This window comes from Actinia tenebrosa, unplaced genomic scaffold (assembly GCF_029948245.1).
Source record: "Actinia tenebrosa isolate PJP-AT-01 unplaced genomic scaffold, QUT_ActTen_1.0 PGA_scaffold10__47_contigs__length_13832649, whole genome shotgun sequence".
Classification (NCBI taxonomy): Eukaryota; Metazoa; Cnidaria; class Anthozoa; order Actiniaria; family Actiniidae; genus Actinia; species Actinia tenebrosa.
This window is the reverse complement of record NW_028292570.1, coordinates 6,496,209-6,517,280: the sequence shown is the minus strand read 5'-3', so window position 1 is coordinate 6,517,280 and position 21,072 is coordinate 6,496,209. Positions and strand designations below refer to the sequence as shown.

The 21,072-nt window shown below is 39.1% G+C and overlaps 1 protein-coding gene and 1 long non-coding RNA gene across 2 annotated transcripts; one reads left to right on the top strand and one right to left on the bottom strand.

Moving 5' to 3' along the window:
- The first annotated feature begins 3,113 nt into the window (after nucleotides 1–3,113).
- On the top strand, nucleotides 3,114–3,864 carry LOC148912875 (uncharacterized). The gene is made up of 2 exons (XR_016119104.1): nucleotides 3,114–3,230; nucleotides 3,616–3,864. It is a non-coding gene; the product is annotated as an uncharacterized LOC148912875 (long non-coding RNA).
- A 6,486-nt stretch (nucleotides 3,865–10,350) lies between these two features.
- LOC116299368 (trace amine-associated receptor 7d-like) lies at nucleotides 10,351–11,223 on the bottom strand. Its single transcript, XM_031708021.2, has one exon. The coding sequence runs from the start codon at nucleotides 11,221–11,223 to the stop codon at nucleotides 10,351–10,353; it is 873 nt and encodes a 290-aa protein (XP_031563881.2).
- Nucleotides 11,224–21,072: the final 9,849 nt, after the last annotated feature.

Here is a 21,072-nt window from a genome sequence, read left to right as displayed (position 1 = left end):
ATAATAAATACCATCAGGTCTGCGTTCGAACTTACTAGGGTATGCATGCGGAAACATCTTCCTAAAGGCCCTCCAATTCCAGTAATCCCGGTTGTCATGATGTGGCTGCTCCTCAATATCATTCCCAAAAGCGTCGTACATTAGTATATATAATGGATGTTATACCATCAGCACCTCAGTTGTACCCAGATGTTCCCAATTATCACACTACGGCACCAATTACGGAACCTAACGAACTAAACGCTGAAAACTTCAGGCTCAATAAAGCAAACTTAATCCTGGCTTACTTGGAAGGACAGACAAATCACTACGAAAAAGTTAGGAAGAAATACGTTAGAGCCCGGAGTACGCTACATAAGATTTCAATAACTTCAGGATCCATATCTGTTGTGTTAACGGGCTCCGGCGTTGCTACTTCGCTTACTGGACCGGGAATAATTGTTGGAGTTCCTTTGGCCGGCGTTGGGGCAGCCTGTGGTATCGTTTCTGCTGTTGCTAGGGGCATTATGAAACAGTTGTCAAGCAAAATATCCAAGCATGACACGACAATAGCTCTGTCAAGGGCTAAAGTAAATACAATTACCGATCTTGTCTCAAAGGCTTTGCGTGACAGAAAGATAGACGACGTAGAATTCTCGCTTATCTTAGCCGAAGAAGACAAATACGAGAAATTAAAGTCGGACGTAAGAAACAAAAAAACAGTCGTAAAAGATCTTTCCGAGGAATCTCGCAAAAAGATCTACCAGGAGGCAAAAGAAGAGCTTCAAAGAAAACTCGCTCAGTAAACATCTGGTTTGAAAAAAGTGAGACAGGATTTTGTTTACATATCGAACGTCAGTCTGGAAATTACGCGTAATCAACGTCTTATGGCATAAGATTTATGCTAATTCCACTATCTTCTTGGAATCCATTCTAACAGGGGGTGGTTGGGGTCAATTTCATGGAATATTTCGTAAATTACGTCAGGGTAATAAGGAATATCCTTATCCAACCGACAAAAAATCCACTCGGCTTTTGTCATATCAGAAACCTCGGGAATAGACTTACCGGTAATTTCAGACAAAAGATAGGGAATAGCTTTGTAATATTTCCCTAGCTTCAATTTTTTCAATGTCTTCCTTAAACTTTGCGAGGTTGGCTCTTCTAAGTGGTCTATGATTTTCTTCTTTACTTTGTTGTCTAAATATACCGGTCGAAGACCTTGGATATGACTCATCCAGTCCCTAAAGTATTTTATTCTCTTATAAGGTGTTTTCTTACGACCTCCATTGGCGTAATACTGCTCTCTGGTAGCATTTGGTACGGCATTGCGAATGTTCTTACCACACTCGTAACACTGTGCTGAAGTATCTTCTTCTATTTGCATTTTCTTACCACAACAAACAAGCTTTCTTGGTGGTTGGGGCACAAACTTGGGTTTCAAGCACTTTACACAAAAGTCATAAACAAACTCTTTACATTCTTCGCACTCCATATATAGACTAACATATTTAAGTGGTTGCGCTGTTGCCCTCAACCACACTTGGGATGGGTTGTTTCCGTAGGTGAATTTTTGACACGGGGTTTGCCCGTGTTGAGATTGTGCTGGAACCCTCATTCCCTATACTACTTTCGTTTATCTTGGAGCCATTAAATTGATCGATTTGGCCCTGTGTATATTCAAGGCTTGTCTTCAAGTCTTGAACTTCTCGAATGATTGAATCAATACAATTCTCCGTTTATTCCACATTTATAACATTTAGTTATTTTCTTTCATTTTCGTATTGTTACTATTACATATGCATGAAAATAGTGTATAGCTAAACATGTTATAAACCACTGACCTGCCGGCATGGATTAGTTTTTACTATTTGCAGGTCAGTGTTGTATATTTTCAAATGCAATTTACTTTATTTATCTAAACTTGAACTTGACGGGAACGTCAACCAAGAACACTTTACCTGGAAAAAGGCCAATACGGCAATAGAAAAAAACCATGTTAAAAAACTCATCAACTCGGTATTTTTTCTTCATTTTTTTCAGTTTAAACAGGAAAATTTTCGTTAAACGTCAAGTGTGACTTCAATGTTCTCCAAGTATAGATAAAAATGAATTATGTATTATGAAACCAACTTTAGTGTACCGATACGGCGGCCATCTTTAATTCTATTGTTTTAGGTAAGATACAATGGAATGCTGAAGGGCAAATATTGGAAAATTTATAGACTGCACAGCTGTCAGGGGACTTTTTATATAACTTTACGCTTTTAAATGAAGCACATCTAAAAATCAACTGAATTTGATGATAGTTTGAACAATATGCGAAACTTTAAAACTTATAATTATATTTTGAAAACGTAATCTCATCATGCACTCTATACTTTCTAAATTTTCTGCGTGTTTGCCCTCTCGGCAACCAATAACTCAATGCATTTTTACAAACTATAGCTTTTTCAAATTTTAAATTGAAATGCTTCAAAAATATTTATCCATACCATGAAACAAACTCTGCGCTGATCAGGGCACAGCTAATTCACAGATTGAACCCTGAAACAATCTTTGAGCTGATCTAAGTCAGGGCAAGGATAACTCACGGATCAAACCCTGAACCAACCTCTGGGATGATCTAAGTCAGGGCATGGCTATTTGACGGATCAAACCCTGAAACAACTTCTGGGCTGAACTAAGTCAGGCCTAGGCTACGGCTAACTTACAGCTAGAACCCTGAAACAACTTCGGGGCTAATCTACTAAACTAAGTCGGGGCACGGCTAGCTGATCAAACTCATCAGTAGCACGGCTAAGAGTGCGAGAGGTTTTTTCGTGAAATCGGAATCGGGGTAATAACTCTTCAGGAAAAGCCTAAGATTTGGAATATGACTGTTTCAGTGTTTTAGTCACGAAGAGATGACACGAGTTTTTGTGAGTGGTCTTCTCGAGTAGCTTCAAGTACCTTCTTCAAATTTCGCTTATATGGACGCGTTGCTTGGAAATAAATCACGAATGGATCGAGAAAGAACTTGTTTCTTTTCATCGCAGGGTGAAAAGAAAGCCGATATAGGACCTTTTTCTCATTCAGTAAACACCGCTTTATAGTCTTTGTAGTCTGCACACCGACGAACAATATACGGTGTGGAAAGAAGACATCTATGTTGAAAATTCAGATATTTAAAGCGTTGCTCTTGAACATAATTTTATCGATTTTGCTACCAAGATCACTGAGCTACTACGAGAGAGCTACTACTGTTCAAGGTAATTTTGCCTTCTTTCTTAATTCCTCCCTTTCCTATTATTCTCTCTTTCCATCAATATATTTAAGGAATATAAAACGCATGCGCATGTTTCTGTACTGCAATATGAATACGCTAGGAGCTTGTAGAGCAAGAGAGAAGCAAATTTTTCTAACACATAAAAAAATAGATTTTTGTAGGGATTTGTGTTAGACTTTATGAGATTTGTTAAGAGCACCGAAACTACAAAATATGACAAATCAATGTATCTCTTTGTCTCTTTGTCGAAAATATCCACGTATTATTGTAGCATGATTGACTAGCCTTCATTCGTGCAAACATATAGTCTGCAAATAACTATTATGTTATGAATGTTTTTTTTCTAATCACTTCCTTACCTTTCGTAGAAAATCAAGATGAACTCTGCAATACCACTTCTAGCTGTACTGTTAGTGACAATGGTCACGCAAACCATTCTGGCACATCCTGCTAAAAGTGATGATTTTGAGTACACTTCTGACGACTGCCCTCCAGAAATCTGGACTTGTCGCAAAAAACGTGCTGAAATCCCCATTAAAGCCGAGTCAGCCAGAAGTCCTGGCTCATCGGGAGAGTATCTACATGAAACATGAAACATGAGAATTTAGAAAAAACTATTTTAACGCTTATAATGATTACAACCTTTTGGCTGATCTAAGTCAGGGCACGGATAACTCACAGATTGAACACTGAAACAACCTCTGGGCTGATCTAAGTTAGGGCATGGCTAACTCACAGATTGAACCCTGAAACAACCTCTGGGCTGATCTAAGTTAGGGCATGGCTAACTCACAGATAGAATCCTGAAACAACCTCTGGGCTGATCCAAGTCAGGGCACCGCGAACTCACAGATAGAATCCTGAACAACGTCTCATCTGATCTAAGTTAGTGCACGGCTAACTCCAAATAGAATTCTGAAACAAATCTGACCTGACCAAAGTCAGTGCACGGCTAACTCACAGATGAAACCCTGAAAGAACATTTGGGTTGATTGAGTCAGGACAAGGCTAAGAGTGTCGCCAGGTTTTCTTCGTGAAATCGGGATCGGGGGTAATATGTAAATTTAATTTATAAATTTGAACTGCCTAAAAGTAAAGCTTCCAAAAAGGCAGAGGAAACCCAATTTAGATAAAACTTACAAGTGGAAATAAAATCGGGGAAATAAAACTTCAATTATTTTTTAAAATTAGAGATGAAGACAATGTCCCCATAGTGAAAACAACCATGCATCAAATTGAAATGCACTTCATCGTTTTCATTGCACGAGTCTTTGTTTTCGACCTTACTACTCTCCCACTTAAGCCTGTTTCCCATATAATCGAAAACTATCGTAAACGATCGAGAACGATCGCAGGATCGTGGAGCTCACTGGAGCGTACGATCGCAAACGATCGAAAAACGACCGATTCCATATGATCGAAAAAGGTCATGCAAGGCGAGTCTGCGGGTATTTGTTTCAGCTTGAGTTGGCAGAATACCGAAAACTTCAGCTACTTTTTTCCAGGCGTTCAATTTTTTTGTTTGTCTATGAAGTCTTTGCTGCAGGGATTATAAAGGCAGTCGTATTTGGCCACTTCTTGCATACAAAAATAGGTATCAACATCTTTCGGATCTTTCTTCATCATGGATTATAGTTACTAGCAAGAGAATAATATATATATTTAGACACTGGCTAAAAGCGGAGCTCCCGATACGGAAGTCACAGGGAGAACAATTTGAATGAAACTGAAAGGTAAAAATAAGATCGGGGAAAAAATCTTCAATTATTTTTTATTCGAAATGATGATAATTTCTCCCATAATAAAAACCATGCAGTGAAATCGAATCAAAATGCACTACATCGTTTTTTGTTTTTTGTTTTTTTTTTGATCGAGTATACTCTCCCACTTAGGAATTTTGTACACAACTTACTACCACCCCCAGGGGCTAGTTTTGTTCTTGGAAGATTCTTCGACAAAAAGTTTTCCAAGGCCTACAGTTTTAGGCTTTGAATCTCTTTTACTTAAAGAAAAACGAAAGCTAAGTACAGATCATAATACAATATCAAGTTTAGTGAAATTTACCTCGAATGTCTTTCATTGAGATCGAAAATCTGGAGATTTAGGACAAATCAAGAACAAAAAACAGACTTGAAAACTGGTTAAGGTGAGCAAAAAATGAGGTTTACTTTAAAAAAACAACATAGCTTACATTCATTTAAACAGTTGACAAGAACAACTGAGACAAAATAAAAAATAATGCAAAAGGCAATGCAAAATACAAAATGACTCATTCCTTTGGCAGTAAATTGGCGTTTGTAAATGTTTTTGAATATTTTTTAGCTTTTTAGAGTGAAAGTCTAGTAGGTCTTTATACAATAACATCTTTCAACAACACAAATTTAAGCTCATTTTTATAATCATACTTGCTCGAACAGCTTAATAAACAGTTGAATATTTGGTAAAAATTTATATATCATTTAATGATTAAATAAAATTTAAATTATTCGTGTAGAAAAATATCTAAAAGTCTTCTTTGTTTTGCCGACTGGACCCCGCGATAGGAGTGGAACAAAGCTTTTTCTTGTACGAAAAACATACGATAGCTGGTTAAAAACAACCGAATTGTTAAAGATTTACAAAGCTAAATAAAGAACGAATATTTGTGCTCCAGCATTAAAATAAATTAATCTTATCGATAGAAATATAAAAAGTTTTGAGAGAAAGTCTTTGAGATCTCGATTCGTCGAGAAAAATTTTTGTCAAAAAAAAAATAAAATAAAATAAAAAAATAAAAAATATATATATACGATTGTTTGCTAAAAAACACACACCTGAATTCTTGAAGAACGCTTCTTGATCCTTCTTTGACTACATGAAAGTGTTTTTTAAAATTGTTTTTGGTCTATAACTTGTCCTAAAGCGATTTTTTCTGTGCATTTGAGAGCCGCATTTGTGAGTAGTTTTGCTTTGATATCAAGCGGGATTCCTGTGTTGTGTACACGCCCGGAAGGACGGACGGAAGTGACGTCAGCCAAGCCATGAAAAAGCGGAGCTCCCGATACGAAATTAGGGAGCCAGGGAGCCCAATTTGAATGAATCTGAAAGGTAAAAAAACATCGGGAAAAAAGATTTTCAATTATTTTCATTCGAGATGAAGATAACGTATCCCATAACAAAAACCATGCATTGAAATCGAATCAAAATGCACTACATTGTTTTTTATGCGCGATTATACCATCCCACTTAGGAATTTTGAACACAACTCACCACCAGCCACCCCACGGGCTATTTTTGTTCTTTGAAGATTCTTCGACAAAGTTTTCCATGGCGTACATTTTTAAGCTTTGAATTCCTGTGTAATTTTACTTTAAAAAAACGAAAGATAACTACAGACAATCCAACAAAATATCTTGTTTAGTGAAATTTACCTTGGATGTCTTTCATTGAAATCGAAATTTTGGAGATTCCCTATTCTTTTAGCACAAATCAGGAATATAAAACAGACTTGAAAACTGGTTAAGGTGAGAAAAAACTAAAGCTTACTTGCGTCTTTCACATAACGATGTTTGGAAAAACATAAGAATTTTGATGTTTTTATATTAAATGTATTTTTACCGCAATGAAAAAAAAAAAACAAAAAAAACAAAACAAATGCTTTGGTAGCATCAGAGAGAAAATTGCCTGGAGATCATCAACTAACTAAACTTGAGAAATGAAGGCCCTGAACATTTAAAACCAAATGTGTCATCAGTTAAAAGGAAAAAGTTTTCTTAATTACTTCATTGAAATAATTGTATTCCTTTCATATGAGAATTAACTACTTTTCGAGAAGCTTGAAAACTAAGCTTACTAAATTTTGAGATTCGATTTTACCAGTTTTCATGTCTGTTTTCATGTGTGAGAAAGATACGAAAATCACGAACGACAAAAGTTTTCGAAAAGCAAAGTTTACATTCAGTATTAAACTTGACACGAACAACTGAGACAAAATAGAAAATAATGCAAAATACAAAATGACTAATTTCTTTGTCAGTAAATTGGCATCTGTAAATGTTTTTGAACATTTTTTAGATTGGTTATAAAGTGAAAAACAAGGTCTTTATACGATATCATCTCTCAAAAACACAAATTTAAAGCTCATTCGTATAATCATGGCTAGCTCGAACAACTTAATAAACAGTTGAATGTTTGGTGTAATTTTACATTTCATTCAATATAGCTGAATTTTTCTTGAACGAAAAACATATGATAGTTGGTTAAAAACAACTGAATTGTTAATGATTTACAAAGCTAGACAAAGGACGAATATTTGTTGTAATATGCTCTTCATGTTATATTTCCTCCAGTATTAAAATAAATTAAGCTTATCTACAGAAATATTAAAAGTTTTGAGGGAAAGTCTTAGATTTGTCGATTCGTGGAGAAAAAATGCTTGTAAAAAAATAATAATATACGATTGTTTGCTAAACAACACACACCTGAATTCTTGGAGAACACTTCTTAATCCATCTTTGAATACATGAAAGTTTTTTTAAATTGTCTTTGGTCTATAACTTGCTCTAAAGCGATTTTTTCTGTGCATGTGAGAGTCGCCTTAGCTAGTAGTTTTGCTTCAAATTCCTTTGTCTATCACGCTCATTTTCTCTTTGTTCATCCGTGAAGTTTTGACTCAAATTCCTTTGTCTTTCACGTTCATTTTCTCTTTGTTCATCCGTCAAGTTTTGCCTCATATTTCTTTTTCTTTCACGATCATGTTCTCCTTGTTCATAATCGAAGTCCCGCCTGGATTTGCGTTTTTTCTCTCTCTCTCTGCTTGCCGCTTTTCTTTGGTGAGAGTCCTTCGTCTTTGCCTTTCTTTTTCACGCCTCCAGAGTTTTTCCTCTTCCGAAAAAACACTTTTACTTCTGGCCTTTCTTCTGGTTCATTCTCCTCTGACCTTTCTTTCGACATATCGATTTCGGAAAGGGGTTCCATCGTAAATAGAGTAAAGATGAATATAAATATAAGCTTGAATAAAAAATTGTGTTGTTATCCTTCGGTATTTCTATTCGTATTAGCAGGTGTAAAAACGTTTTTTACGAAAGTTTAATAGCCGGATTTACCTTTATGTGTACCAAGATGTTGCAACGCGTCGACATTCCCGCCAAAAAAAAAAAAAAAAGATAATCTAACCAGCCAATCCGGATTCCTGCGTACACGGACGGACGTACGGACGGACGTACGAACGGACGTACGGACGGAAGTGACGTCAGCCAAGCCATGAAAGATCAACTGGGAGTTCCGCTATTAATTTACTGGTTGTTACTTCAAACACCAGCTGATAGTTTGACAACAAGCAAACCGTTGCTATGGCATTACAGTTTAGGAAGCATTGCATCTTTGGAAAAATGATATATTATGGTATACATTTCGATTGTACGATCGAAAAAAGTGGTTCCATATGATCACGGACGATCGAAAAATATTTTTTCGATCGTTTTCGATTAAATAGAAAACCAGGCTTTAGGAATTTCCACCCCAGGGTCTAGTTTTGTTCTTGAAAAGTTCTTTGATAAAGTTTTCCATGGCCGACATTTTTTACGCTTTGAATTCCTGGCTATTTTCACTTGAAAAACTAAAAATAACTACAGTACAGACAGTTCAATAAAATATAAAAGTTTAGAGAATATTTACCTTAGTTGTATTTCATAAAAGTCCAAATTTTGGAGATTCCCGAACTTTTTAAGGACAAATCAACACTCGATACGGGAATGGTTAAAAAACGTTTAGCAAAATATAAGCTCACTTTTACTTGTACGATGTTTGGTTTTCCATATGAAGAGTTTTATTTCTTTATATGAAACGTGTTCTTTCCGCAATGAAAGTTAAACAAGTAAATGCTTTGGTAGCGGTCGCCCCATGTAAGGGAATCCGGACCTATGGTGCATTTCGAATTCCAAGCGCTGGATTCCGGATTCCAAGGGTCTGGATTCTGGTTTTCAAAACTTTTGTATTGGGGATTCCGGATTCCATATCGTTAATTTGCATCTGACGACAGATATTGTTGGTGGAGATATTACATAGTGCAGGAGGGGCTACATCGGTTCAGTCTAGGTCGAGGCGATAGCATTTGAGGGTAGACTTTGAATTTCAAAGTAGCGGATTCCGGGTTCCAAAAGGGTGCATTCCGGATTCCATTATAAACTGGATTCCGGATTCCGGATTCCAAAGCCTAAAATTTCGTGGATTCGGGATTCCGGATTCCCTTACATGGTTGTGGTTGTATATCTGATACAACACGGCCACTCATATTGTTTATATTACATATAATGTTTTCTATTTAAAGTACATCAATATATTTTACTAATTAACAAATTGAAATACAGTAAAAACCCAGGTATGTCAATATATATATATAAATCTGGTGCAAAGAATACTAATACTCCTTTTTACATTTCCGTTCAGTGACTACGAATATTAGTTCCAAGCCGATGTTATGTGATCAAGTAATTGAAAGTTGCTATTTATGGACTCTAAGGAAACGTGGTAACGGTTGTTAAGTTAACCAACACGAAGTATTGATGGGTTGCAAGCATTTCCAAGAGAGTTAAAAGACAAAAACATGGCGGCCATTGTCGTACCGTTAACAATGATTGCTAATGAGAAATCTTTTGTTAAATGGTACCAACATGGCCGCGATGAGGTAACGTGCAAACGAAGAATAAACTTGACAAGAAAAGTGTTGCTTTTTGAACTAAAACAGGTGAGAAAAGGATATACGACAGGAATTTTAAAATGATTTGTTCTTATTTATAATTATATGCTCAGACGTTTCCGCACGCCCACTGAATTTTGCATCGAGCAAACAATCGCACAAAATGGAATAAACTATGCAATGAATATGCAGTTCCAACGCGAAATAGTTTCACGGTGTATGATTTATCCTTTTATCATTACTTTTTCTCATTGCTGAAGTTTTAAGGCTGAAGTTTTAAAGCTGTTAAACTTTTAAAGCTTTCTTTTCTAAAAAAAGTAAAATCTCCCGAAGTTGCTGGACTTCACGCCTCTTATTCCTTAATCTGCCTTGTAATGATTTACGTTCGAGCCCTCAACCTTCTACCTTCTGTTGCAAAAAGTCAGTTTCAAAAGTATTCCTGTATTCTTGTGGGAATGGACTTGAATAGTTTAAGGCTGTAAGTCCTGAGTTTTTGACTCCTGAAGAAGTACGCCAGGGGGTTGAGAGCAGAGTTGAAGAGAATCAATATGATTGCGAACTGTGTCAAGATATCATGAACGAGCTTGGCAGTTTCTCCTCTTTCTCCTGAAGCTATTTTGCTATCAATATCTAGAGCAACGACCGTTGAATAGCTGGTTACCATGGCTACGGTTACTATCGCAATAGTCATCAGGCCTCGTCTTTCTTCCTTAGTTTCAGCTCCAGGATTGACAGATTGGATTTCATCACGGATTTGTTTGGTATGTTTTCTCGAGATAAAGTAAAGCTTTCCATAAAGAGTAATCATGAACAAACAGGATAGCAACATGAATAGGTTCCATAGCGCTCTCATTCCGTTTGTAAAAGGCGAAGGAATCGTCGCCAAGAACCCAAAGACAAAGCTGGTCGTCCAGGCGCACATCACAGCCTTTTTGGTACGGGATATCGTCATGATGGTTACATATCGTAGGGGATAAACGATGGCAGCGTATCTATCAAGTGTTATGAGCGATAGGTGAGCCAAAGTAACTGTCATGGTTACGACACCAATCGATTCTAACATTATAGCACAATATGAATCACGATTCCCTGTGCAGCGGACCGCTCTCTTGCTATTTGTGAAAGCGCTGAATATACTCATTACATTACTTGTCTGCAAGATGAGGCCGATGATGAAGTCTGCAACTGCCAAACTTGCAACCAGAATATTCGTGGGTACCCAAAGTTGCCTGTATGCAACTACAGTCACAATGACAGTCAGGTTTCCCAATAAAGTTAGAATTTCCGTGGCGGTGTTCATTACCAACAAGGAAGCTACTAAGCTGGAGCTGTACTAAGCGACATTCGTGATGCTTTCCACGAACCGGGTTTGTTGAGGATCAGGAGAAATAGTCGAGGTGTTGAGGGTGGAATTAGTGACGTTGAAGTCCATGACTTGCGAGAAGGAGAAACTCAAAGACCCAGCCTTCACCTTATAGCTGTACACTGACAAGCGTATAAATAGGATTAATTCAGGGCTTTTTAGGTTTTTATGGCTCCAACAATGATGGAAGAACAACAACGTTGCTATCCGGCCATTAAAACCACAAAAGCCAAGATATCGGAAAGAAACTTCAGTTTTATTTTGACTATGGGAAACACTTTGAATGAAACCTGCTGTCCTACGTCAATACATTTGTTTAAATTTATCAAAGAATTTTTTCGAAAAACACGAAACATAACTTTTCGGTTTACTTACTTTTATATCAAAAAGGGAAAAACGGGAAAAAATAATTTACCTTATTTATGTGGGAAGAAAAACAGCCTCTGATGAAACAATATGATAAGTATATTTGAGACTGTTGAGTTTTCATTCTTCCAAAAGAAAACAAGAACAAAACAAGGCTAACTTCAAGCTAATTTTTTTTGGAACTAAACTCCTATTATTTTGATTGGAAGACGGATGTAAAATGAATAGCGGCAGTTTAACAAAAATATTTTGGTTTCCCAATTCTGTATCTAATGTAGTTATTTGTACAAATAATCATACAAGAGAGGAAAGTACTATAAATTCATTATGATTGCTGGAAATTTTATTATGGATATTGATTATTACGTAATTGTTAATTAATTACGTGACTTACTATATTATAGCGGAGCACCATACTTAAGAAAAAATGGTAAAGCATCGAGTTGATTTTTCATGGCTTGGCTGACGTCACTTCCGTCCGTCCGTCCGTGTACACAACACAGGAATCCCGATTGATGTCAAAGCAAAACTAGCAGCAGTAAGGGGGACTCGCGATTTCCCCAGGAACCTATCACCTTTTTACGGGGAATTCCCGCGTTAGCGTCTATATGAAACTTTTTGACGGCATGGGAATTACCCGTGTGAAGTTGGTGCGTTACACTGTTAGCTCGCGATGTGTCCTTACTGCTGCTGTGTTTGGGGGGTTGAAAAAAAAAGGTAGTCGAAACGATGGGCAAGGTCGTAAATGAGGGTTAAAATATTTCTTAGATATAGATGGACACCATCAAAAGCATTCGAAACAAAACCGTGCGCAAGCTCAGGACTCAGGTGTTGGATCGCCTAGATGCGGATTTTGCCTTCACAACGTATATGGAGGGAGATACAGACGAGACGATGGACGAGGAAAGAGCAGAAAGGATAATCGATTTGATGCCGGAAGGCGACTACCGTTTGGAGTTGACTTTTATAAAGTATTTGGACGGCGAATGGGTGATAGAAAAGGGCCGTAATCCAATACGGGCGTCTGGTAGGCAAAGCTTGTTTGTTTTAAACAAGGACACGCGTCCTGGAGCACTGGTGGGCATTGACATGCTGTTCTACGAAGTTGCTTACCCGGTTACCGTAGTTATCTACGCTGCTTATGAGATCAAGAAGCCGGATGTTAAGAAGCTCAAACCGATGCGTCATCCTGGTAACTGCGTGGGGAAGCTGGTTAGGGAGTTCTTCGAAGATTCCTCCCGCGGTGGTAAGTTTAGAAGAGTGTATGGATTGTCAGTGCCTCGACAACCATGTTTCGACTACCTTTTTTTCGTGTCCCAAAAGATGTGCAGCCGTGTTCCAAAAGATATCGGGGACGCTTCCCTAGAAGAGTGTATGGATTGTTTTCCCAAAAGATGTGCAACCGTGTCCCAAAAGATGCCAATCCGCGTCCCAAAAGATGTGCGTTGTCCAACAAAGGCCCCATTCGTAGTATTTGCTTCTCCCTCTATATATAGAGATGGACTTCCAAAAGACTATTTCAACGACATTGCAAGAGATGGGCATACGAGCGAAAAGTAGGCTGCTAGCACAATTTGCTGCTGGACAATGCCCACGACGGAAACCTACTACCGGACATATCCAAATGCGACTACTTGCGTGGAAACGAAGGTACTACCAGTTTGTAGCCGCTAGGAGGATTGCCGCCATTCGTAGACGACGTATTCGTGTATGGCTTCGTCGCCGAGCAAGACTTGTATGGGCGGGTTTGCAGAAATGCAAAGGCAATAGTCTCCAAGATATCCATTGCGGCCACGGAAGCCTTTGGAATGTTCCTACCGACCAACATGGCGCACACGTGTAGAAAAGGAAACATAGTAGACCGCGTAGCCCATTTGTCCAACAAGTGGAATAGCCTGCACGGCGAACATGCAGCCACATTCGTAGCCAAAGTAGACACCTCCGAGTTGCCCATAGAAGCCGTAGAGAAAGGCATTGCCAAGTTCTCCACCTTGCTACAAGCACACGGATATGGCATCTATTCCGTCGACTACACGCAGGATTTCTCTGGTACTTTGGATAGAGTTGCATTGGTGCGCCGCCTGCGGCAAATGGGCTACAAAGAACAAGGAGAAGCTGGTTGGCGCGAAGGTACCATACTGGACAACACGCACTCGGTGGGCGAACACGTTTGCACCTGGCTGGAAAAGGGCAAACGGACAAAAATATACAACAAAATAGTATCCAACTTCGAAGCCGGAGAAGTGCAGAATCCAGTAGGCGCAAAGTTGGCAGAGTACGTGGATTGTCCGAACGACCACCTGCGTAGAACATTCCTGCATCCCGACGTGCAGAAAAGAGGTTGTACCCGCGTGGAAATATCCATCTACAGCAGAGACTTCTCCAAAGAACACACCAATGCCATTGCGGAAACCATAGCACCGCTAGAAGACATATTTGTGGGGCAGCCACCCAAAAACATGTGGTTGGCGCTTGCCGAACATTTGGACAGATGTTTGTGTATTTGCTGCGAAGAGACAAAAGAAATCTTCCTAGCTTGGTACTGCCATGTGGGAACAGGAAGAATAGCCGGTGTGCGCGTGCGGGGCAACGAAAAGTGGGAGCAGTGCGTACTTTGGACCATAGCAGAGTTTGGCCTGCGCAGATGCCCCATATTTCGCATAGACGTGCAAGAATTGGATCCAGTGGAAATAGCCCCGCTGCGATGCTACACGAAGGACTCCCCGACGGTGCTGGCAGAATCCAAGTTCCCCACCCGCGTGCATGCGAATGCTCCTACCATCGCAGACTTTCTCCCAACTACGGAACACGTGGAGTGGATATGGCGTACGAAGAAGGCGCAGCGCTTGGGAGTAGAAAAGAGCCCATTCGGCATCTTGGAAGTGCCTACGGACCGCAGGATCTCCTTCCTATCCAAAAGAAGACGACAGCAGCGCTTGGAAGACATACGGGACGATTTGGAAGGCGACGAGGGGGTAGAAGCCACGAAAAGATACCACGCAGAACTGTCGGAACAAAAGCAGAACATCCTGCGGCAAAAAGAAGCAGACAGGCGAAAGATAGAAGAAGAGTTGGAAAAGCACAAAAAGCTGTTGGATAGGACTCGCCGGCGTAGCGGCAAGCTGTGCGAGCTGCTGTTCGAAACACATACGAAGGTACACCGCATGCAAGAAATACCCCCGGGCGACTACAAAATACTAGGATATGCAGAACCAAGGAACAAAGACCCCGATTGGCACGCCAAAGGGCACCGCGTAGTCCTACGCAGCGGCAAGGAAGCGTCGGTGGCTTGGGCTACAGCTGCAATGCTGGATGCATTTGTGGCGGGAAAGTTCGAAAGCAGCGGCTACGTGCACACCGCCATACCTGGGGAAGAAGTACTGTTGGAGTGGCAAAACAACGCAGCTACGATCTTCGTACCGGAAGGCCCCGGTTTGGACACCTACCACGAATTGGCGGCAAAGATAGACTATGCAATACCCAAAAATCCATCCAGACTACTGGAAGTTCCAGCGCCGCCAAACAAAGAATGCGTGCAGGCGCTACACATGCAGGAGGGCGAATACCAATGCTGGCGCTATGCAAAAACCACCTACAGGGGCAAAGAAAGGACCATTCTGTTCCTGTCCAGCCGATGCTCCGAGTGCGTACTGGAGGGCTGCACGGTGGAACATGCAACCACGCCCGTCTGGGGACACTTCTTGGAGGCGCAAAAAATAGACTGGGCGCATATTTCGCCGCCTTTGTACTGCAAGATAGGCAGGGAAAAGACCACCGCCAACAAAAGAAAGGATAGATTGGTGCACGTGTCCACCTAGGACATTGCATAGATCTTTTTGGACCACAGCGGCCTTCCAAAGTAGGTCTTCGTATTTTGTGTTGCTTTGTTGTGGGATTGCTAACAAGCAACAAGAAATATGAAAACCTTTTTTGTTGGACTCTTTGCAAAGATAGGAATGTATTTTGGAACTCTTTGCACTACTCCATCTCCGGAATTCGAGAGCTTGGTTTTTTTGGTGGCTCCCTAGGCTTTGGCGGCTCTGGAATATATTTGTACACGACTTTGGGTTCTTGTCTGGCGGCCCAAACAAGCGCTCCAATACCCAAAACGGCGAACAGCACATTCCCAGCTATCTGCCAGTCTATCTTTGTGGATACTTCGTCCACTTCCTTCTCTATTTCTTCCACCTCGCTGTTGTATTCGTCGCAGCCCACCGCATCCATAGCGGCTTGCAACTCTTGGCGAAGTTTCCCTAGATCGCCTAGCAATTCTTCTTTCGTTTTCTGTAGGTCGTCGAGGACAATAGCAAAAGAATCCTGCACCTCTAGGAAATGTTTCTGTAGATCGGTCGTAGGCGGCTTTTCGGGTATTGCAACCTCTACACCATTTTCCTTTTCTATTCTACGTATTTTGGGTATTCCTATCCCGTATTTGCGGGCTACCTTCTGCAGCCCCATACCATTCTTTCGGTCTTCCAAAAGATCTGCAATTTCCTCTTCGGATAGTATCTTGGGTGTGGCCATATATATCTGTGGACACATGTTTTTTGTGTCTAGACGCCTATGGATCCATAGGGTACCATATGGTAGATACCTGTTTGTCCACAGATATAGCATGTATTTGTACATAGCCACTGGTATAGCTGCATACGTGCTGGGAAAGCAACGGACAATACAAATACTTTTGGAAATCTTGGAAGGCCTCTACCGCGCGCAAAAGACAATACGGGAAGTTCGCATACCGGGCCACGTGGCGACTTTGTTGCAGCTACCGCGGCGTCGATAGGGGAACGAATCGTTCCTCTCCCATCTTTCGGGAAACGCATACACTCTTTTGGGACACGGATCTACATCTTTTGGAACACGCATACACTCTTTTGGGACACGGCTGCACATCTTTTGGAACACGAATCTACATCTTTTGGGACACAAAAAAAGGCAGTGACGATCCATACACTCTTCTAGACGCGGTTGCACAACTTTTGGGGCACGAAAAAAAGGTAGTTGAAACATGGTTGTCGAGGCACTGACAATCCATACACTCTTCTAAAGTATTTTATTCTCTTATAAGGTGTTTTCTTACGACCTCCATTAGCGTAATACTGCTCTCTGGTAGCATTTGGTACGGCATTACGAATATTCTTACCACACTCGTAACACTGCGCTGACGTGTCGTCTTCTATCTGCATTTTCTTACCACAACACCAGAAACCCTTGGGCTTGGGTATGTTAACTTTGGATCTTAGGCAAATTATACAGAAGTCATTGGTGAACTTTTTACATTCATGCATATATAAGACAAATATTTCGACACAGTAAGGACACATCGCGAGCTAACAGTGTAACGCACCAGCTTCAAACGGGTAATTCCCATGCCGTCAAAAAGTTTCATATAGACGCTAACGCGGGAATTCCCCGTAAAAAGGTGATAGGTTCCTGGGGAAATCGCGAGTCCCCCTTACTGCTGCTAAACTACTCGCAAATGCGACTCTCAAATGCACAGAAAAAATAGCTTTAAGACAAATTATAGACCAAAACCAATTTTAAAAAAACTTTCATGTAGTCAAAGATGGATCAAGAAGTGTTCTTCAAGAATTCAGCTGTGTGTTAGCAAATAATCGTTTATTATTCTTTTTTTTGACAAGCATTGTTCTCGACGAATCGACAAATCAAAGACTTTTTCTCAAAACTTTTTATATTTCTATAGATAAACTTAATTTATTTTAATGCTGGAGGAAATATAACACGGAGAGCATATTACGACAACAAGTATTCGTCCTTTCTTTAACTTTGTAAATCTTTAACAATAGACCTATCCCGAATTCGCTTGACTGGTCACGAAAGAATGGTTTCAAGTCGAGGTTGAACTTGATGAATAAAAGAATCAAGTCCAGTCTCAACTTCAAACCATTGTTTCGTGGTCAGTCAAGCGAATTCGGGATAGGTCTATTCGGTTGTTTTTAATCAGCTATCGTATGTTTTTCGTTCAAGAAAAATGCAGCTTTGTTCGCCTCCTATCGCGGGGTCCTATCGGCAGAACAAAGAAAACTTTCATTCAATAATTTTATATCTTTCTACAGATAGTTCATTTAATTTTTGAATGAAATATAAATTTACACCAAATGTTCAACTGTTTATTAAGCTGTTCGAGCAAGTATGATCTGATGAAAATAAGCTTAAATTTGTGTTGTTGAGACACTTTAAAAACCTAAAAAATTCAAAAACATTTACAAACGCCAATTTACTGACAAGAAATTCGTCATCAGTTTTGTATTTTGCATTATTTTCTATTTTCCTCAGATGTTCTTGTCAAGTTTATTGCTGGGATACCTGTGGTATACCAGCTATAAAATGCCTTTGTTTTTTTTTCTGATTCCTGCTCCACAAATTGAACAAGTTGCGCAATAGTACCCAGGGGTCTTTAGGAACTTACCCAAGAGACCTTTGCGGGTATCTGCTATAGGGTTCCCATCTGTCATGTGTCTACGCATGCTCTATTTCGTTGACCGCCGTAATACAAGACAGCCGAACTAGAAATATTAATTTATCAATTTCAAAATCTGTTAACATTTGGTCAGCTGCGATTTCAAGCTCTCGCCCCCTCATGTGAGCCCATACAAATTATGTCTCAAAAACACGGTTTTTGGATCTTTTCTCAAAATAATGACTATCTGGGCAAAAAACAGAAGGGGATTCAGTTAATTCAACTATTCACGGACTGTATTATATGGTTTAGATTGAATTATATTGAAAAAACCACCGTACTTTTTGAGTTGAATGTACGCCATTGGATGTACTTTACAAGAGAAAATGCATGACATAACCGGGGTCAAGCTAGAAAATCGTCTCTCCTTGAAATAAAACAGAACCTGTCAAAAAAACAGAAGTGGATTTGAAAACCCCGGGCTTTCCAGAACATTTTGGTATATAATTCATAGGAATTTGTCAAAATTTAGAACCGTATTTTTGCTGATTTTATAAGCTTATACTATCTGTAGGCCTATACATTCGCCTCTTATGGTTTCTTAGGTTTCGTAGCCTCGAAAACACGCTAGTACAGTAGTTTGCGAAGAACAGAAGATTTACAGGGTCATTTAGGGTGTTGTGTCACGCAGTTTACTTGCCGCTATATAACTTTACTTTTAAGAACAACCTTTTGCTTTGGAAGAAGAGAAAAAAGACCGAAAAGATCAAATATTCCAAATGTATGGGCAATTTTTTCCAATGGAGCAAATATTAGCCTGTATTTATACGTTTTATACGGAAGCATTTTGATTTTAAAGCGAGCTATACAATTTTCGTGCGAATGAGCACGTTCATGAAATCTAATTACGTATATGCCGAAATCTGGACCGGAACTGGAATTTGGAGTTCCAGATTGAGTTGTTCGATGACTTCGATAAGTAAGGTTTGTTTTGATTTTTCTTTCTGACCTGGGGATGGTGGTGAGCTGTGTACAAAATTCCTAAGTGGGAGAGTATAATCGCGCAAAAAACAAAACAAAATAATAAAAAAAACAACAAAAAACAAAAAAAAAACAAAAAAAAAACAACAAAAAAAACAACAACAAAAAACAAAAAAAACAACAACAAACAAACAAAACAAAACAAAAAACAAAAAACAAAAAACAAAAAAAACAAAAACAAACAATGTAGTGCATTTCTATTCGATTTCACTGCATGGTTTTATTATGGGAGAAGTTCACATCTCCATGATCCTTTGCATCTTTGGGGGGTAACCAGATGGTAAAACCCCACTTATTTTGCTGAAGGATGATCAGACAATGTTGAAAATACATTGATTGGTATCCAAAGATAAAGTGAAGAAGTAAAAAACAGAAAAAGATAGAAGCTTGAAGACGTTTAAGGTAAATTTTAAACATTTTTTCGTAAGTCAATACATTACATCAAATAATTTTTAACCAATCAGATTGCAGGATTTCGCAGTGATCACGCGCACGCCCCCCCGTGTTGCTTTCCTTTTAGGCAAATGGTATGTTCAACTCGACACCTGGTGAAAACAAACGGGCCAGGACGTTTATTGTGACGGTGGTTGCTTACAGACAGCTCTGGGTACCCGCAAATATTCTTGTGGCAAGTTTAGTAGTTGCAGACTTCATCATCGTTCTCGTCTTGCAGACAAGGTATGGAATAAAATTATTCAACGTTCTCACAAATTATAGTATGAAGTACATGTACTTCATATTATTATGTTTGTTGTTGTTGTTGATGGTGTTGTTGTTGTTGATTTATTTGGAGTTTTGCAATGTTGTACGTTAACTTTAGTCCAAATTAAATATACTGCATAACATCAATCATTAAATAAATATATTAAATCTCAAATCTACTGGTCATAAAGTATAGGAGGGGGAATCAGAATATAATCAGTGTTTTTTTTATCTTGCCCAATCGTAAAATGATGCTGAAAATGGGATGACCCAACCCCAGTTTAGAGGCAAAATTACAGATGACCCACCCCTGAAAAAAAATCTAAATCCCAAAAGAATTTTCTCGGTTGCACACACCTACCACTTATTGTAACATTGAATGTTTCGACTTCTTCTTTCTCTGTCATCGTTTTCCTCACTATCATATCAATAACTATCATATCACTATCATATCATTAATTCCTATTTCATGAGTAACAATGTCAGTTTCTTCGTCGCTATTCAAATCTTCAATATCCTCATTCATTAGTGTCCTCACATGAATTATCATCATCTTCAGTGTCCTCGCGTGAGGTACCATCTTCTTTTAGCTCTTCCTCTGTTGTACTTGTCGTAGTATTTAAAAGCTGCATAGACAGCCAAGCACGTATTACTTGGACTTTCTCACTTTTGTACATTTTGAGCTTGGGCAAGTTGTGCTTTTTTTAAAAAGAGGTCCAAGACTGCAACCCTCTGCTTCTTAAGCATGCCGCTTTCTTGTATGTCTTTCCAGTCATAGTTTTCGTATGCTTTAAGTTTCCCTGCATGCTTCCTTATTTTTTTTCCTTTTCATTTGCCCTTTTCATTTTTTTCATTCGAAGGTACTACAAATGTTCTACATACTTCCTAACCAGATCCTCTGCAACTGCAAATTTCCTTGAGAAATTCTGATGATGACAATTATAATACTACTCTATTTTGTAATGGCCCACCCTTTTTAGTTGTCAAATTTTATCAACAGCCCATCCCTTTGAAGGAGTTCAAAATTATGTGACCCAAACCCTGATTTTGCCCCCCTCCCCACCCCCCCTATACTTTATGACCAGTCCCTAACTTTCGGTTAATAATATCACACTGATTATATCAATTTAATCTATTATCTAATACTATAATAATAGATTTATTTAATACGTTATTAAGATTTCGTATTGGCGAAAAAAAGGAACGGTCCCCAAACCAAACGAATTGTCAAATGGGGGTCCTGTGTTATTTGA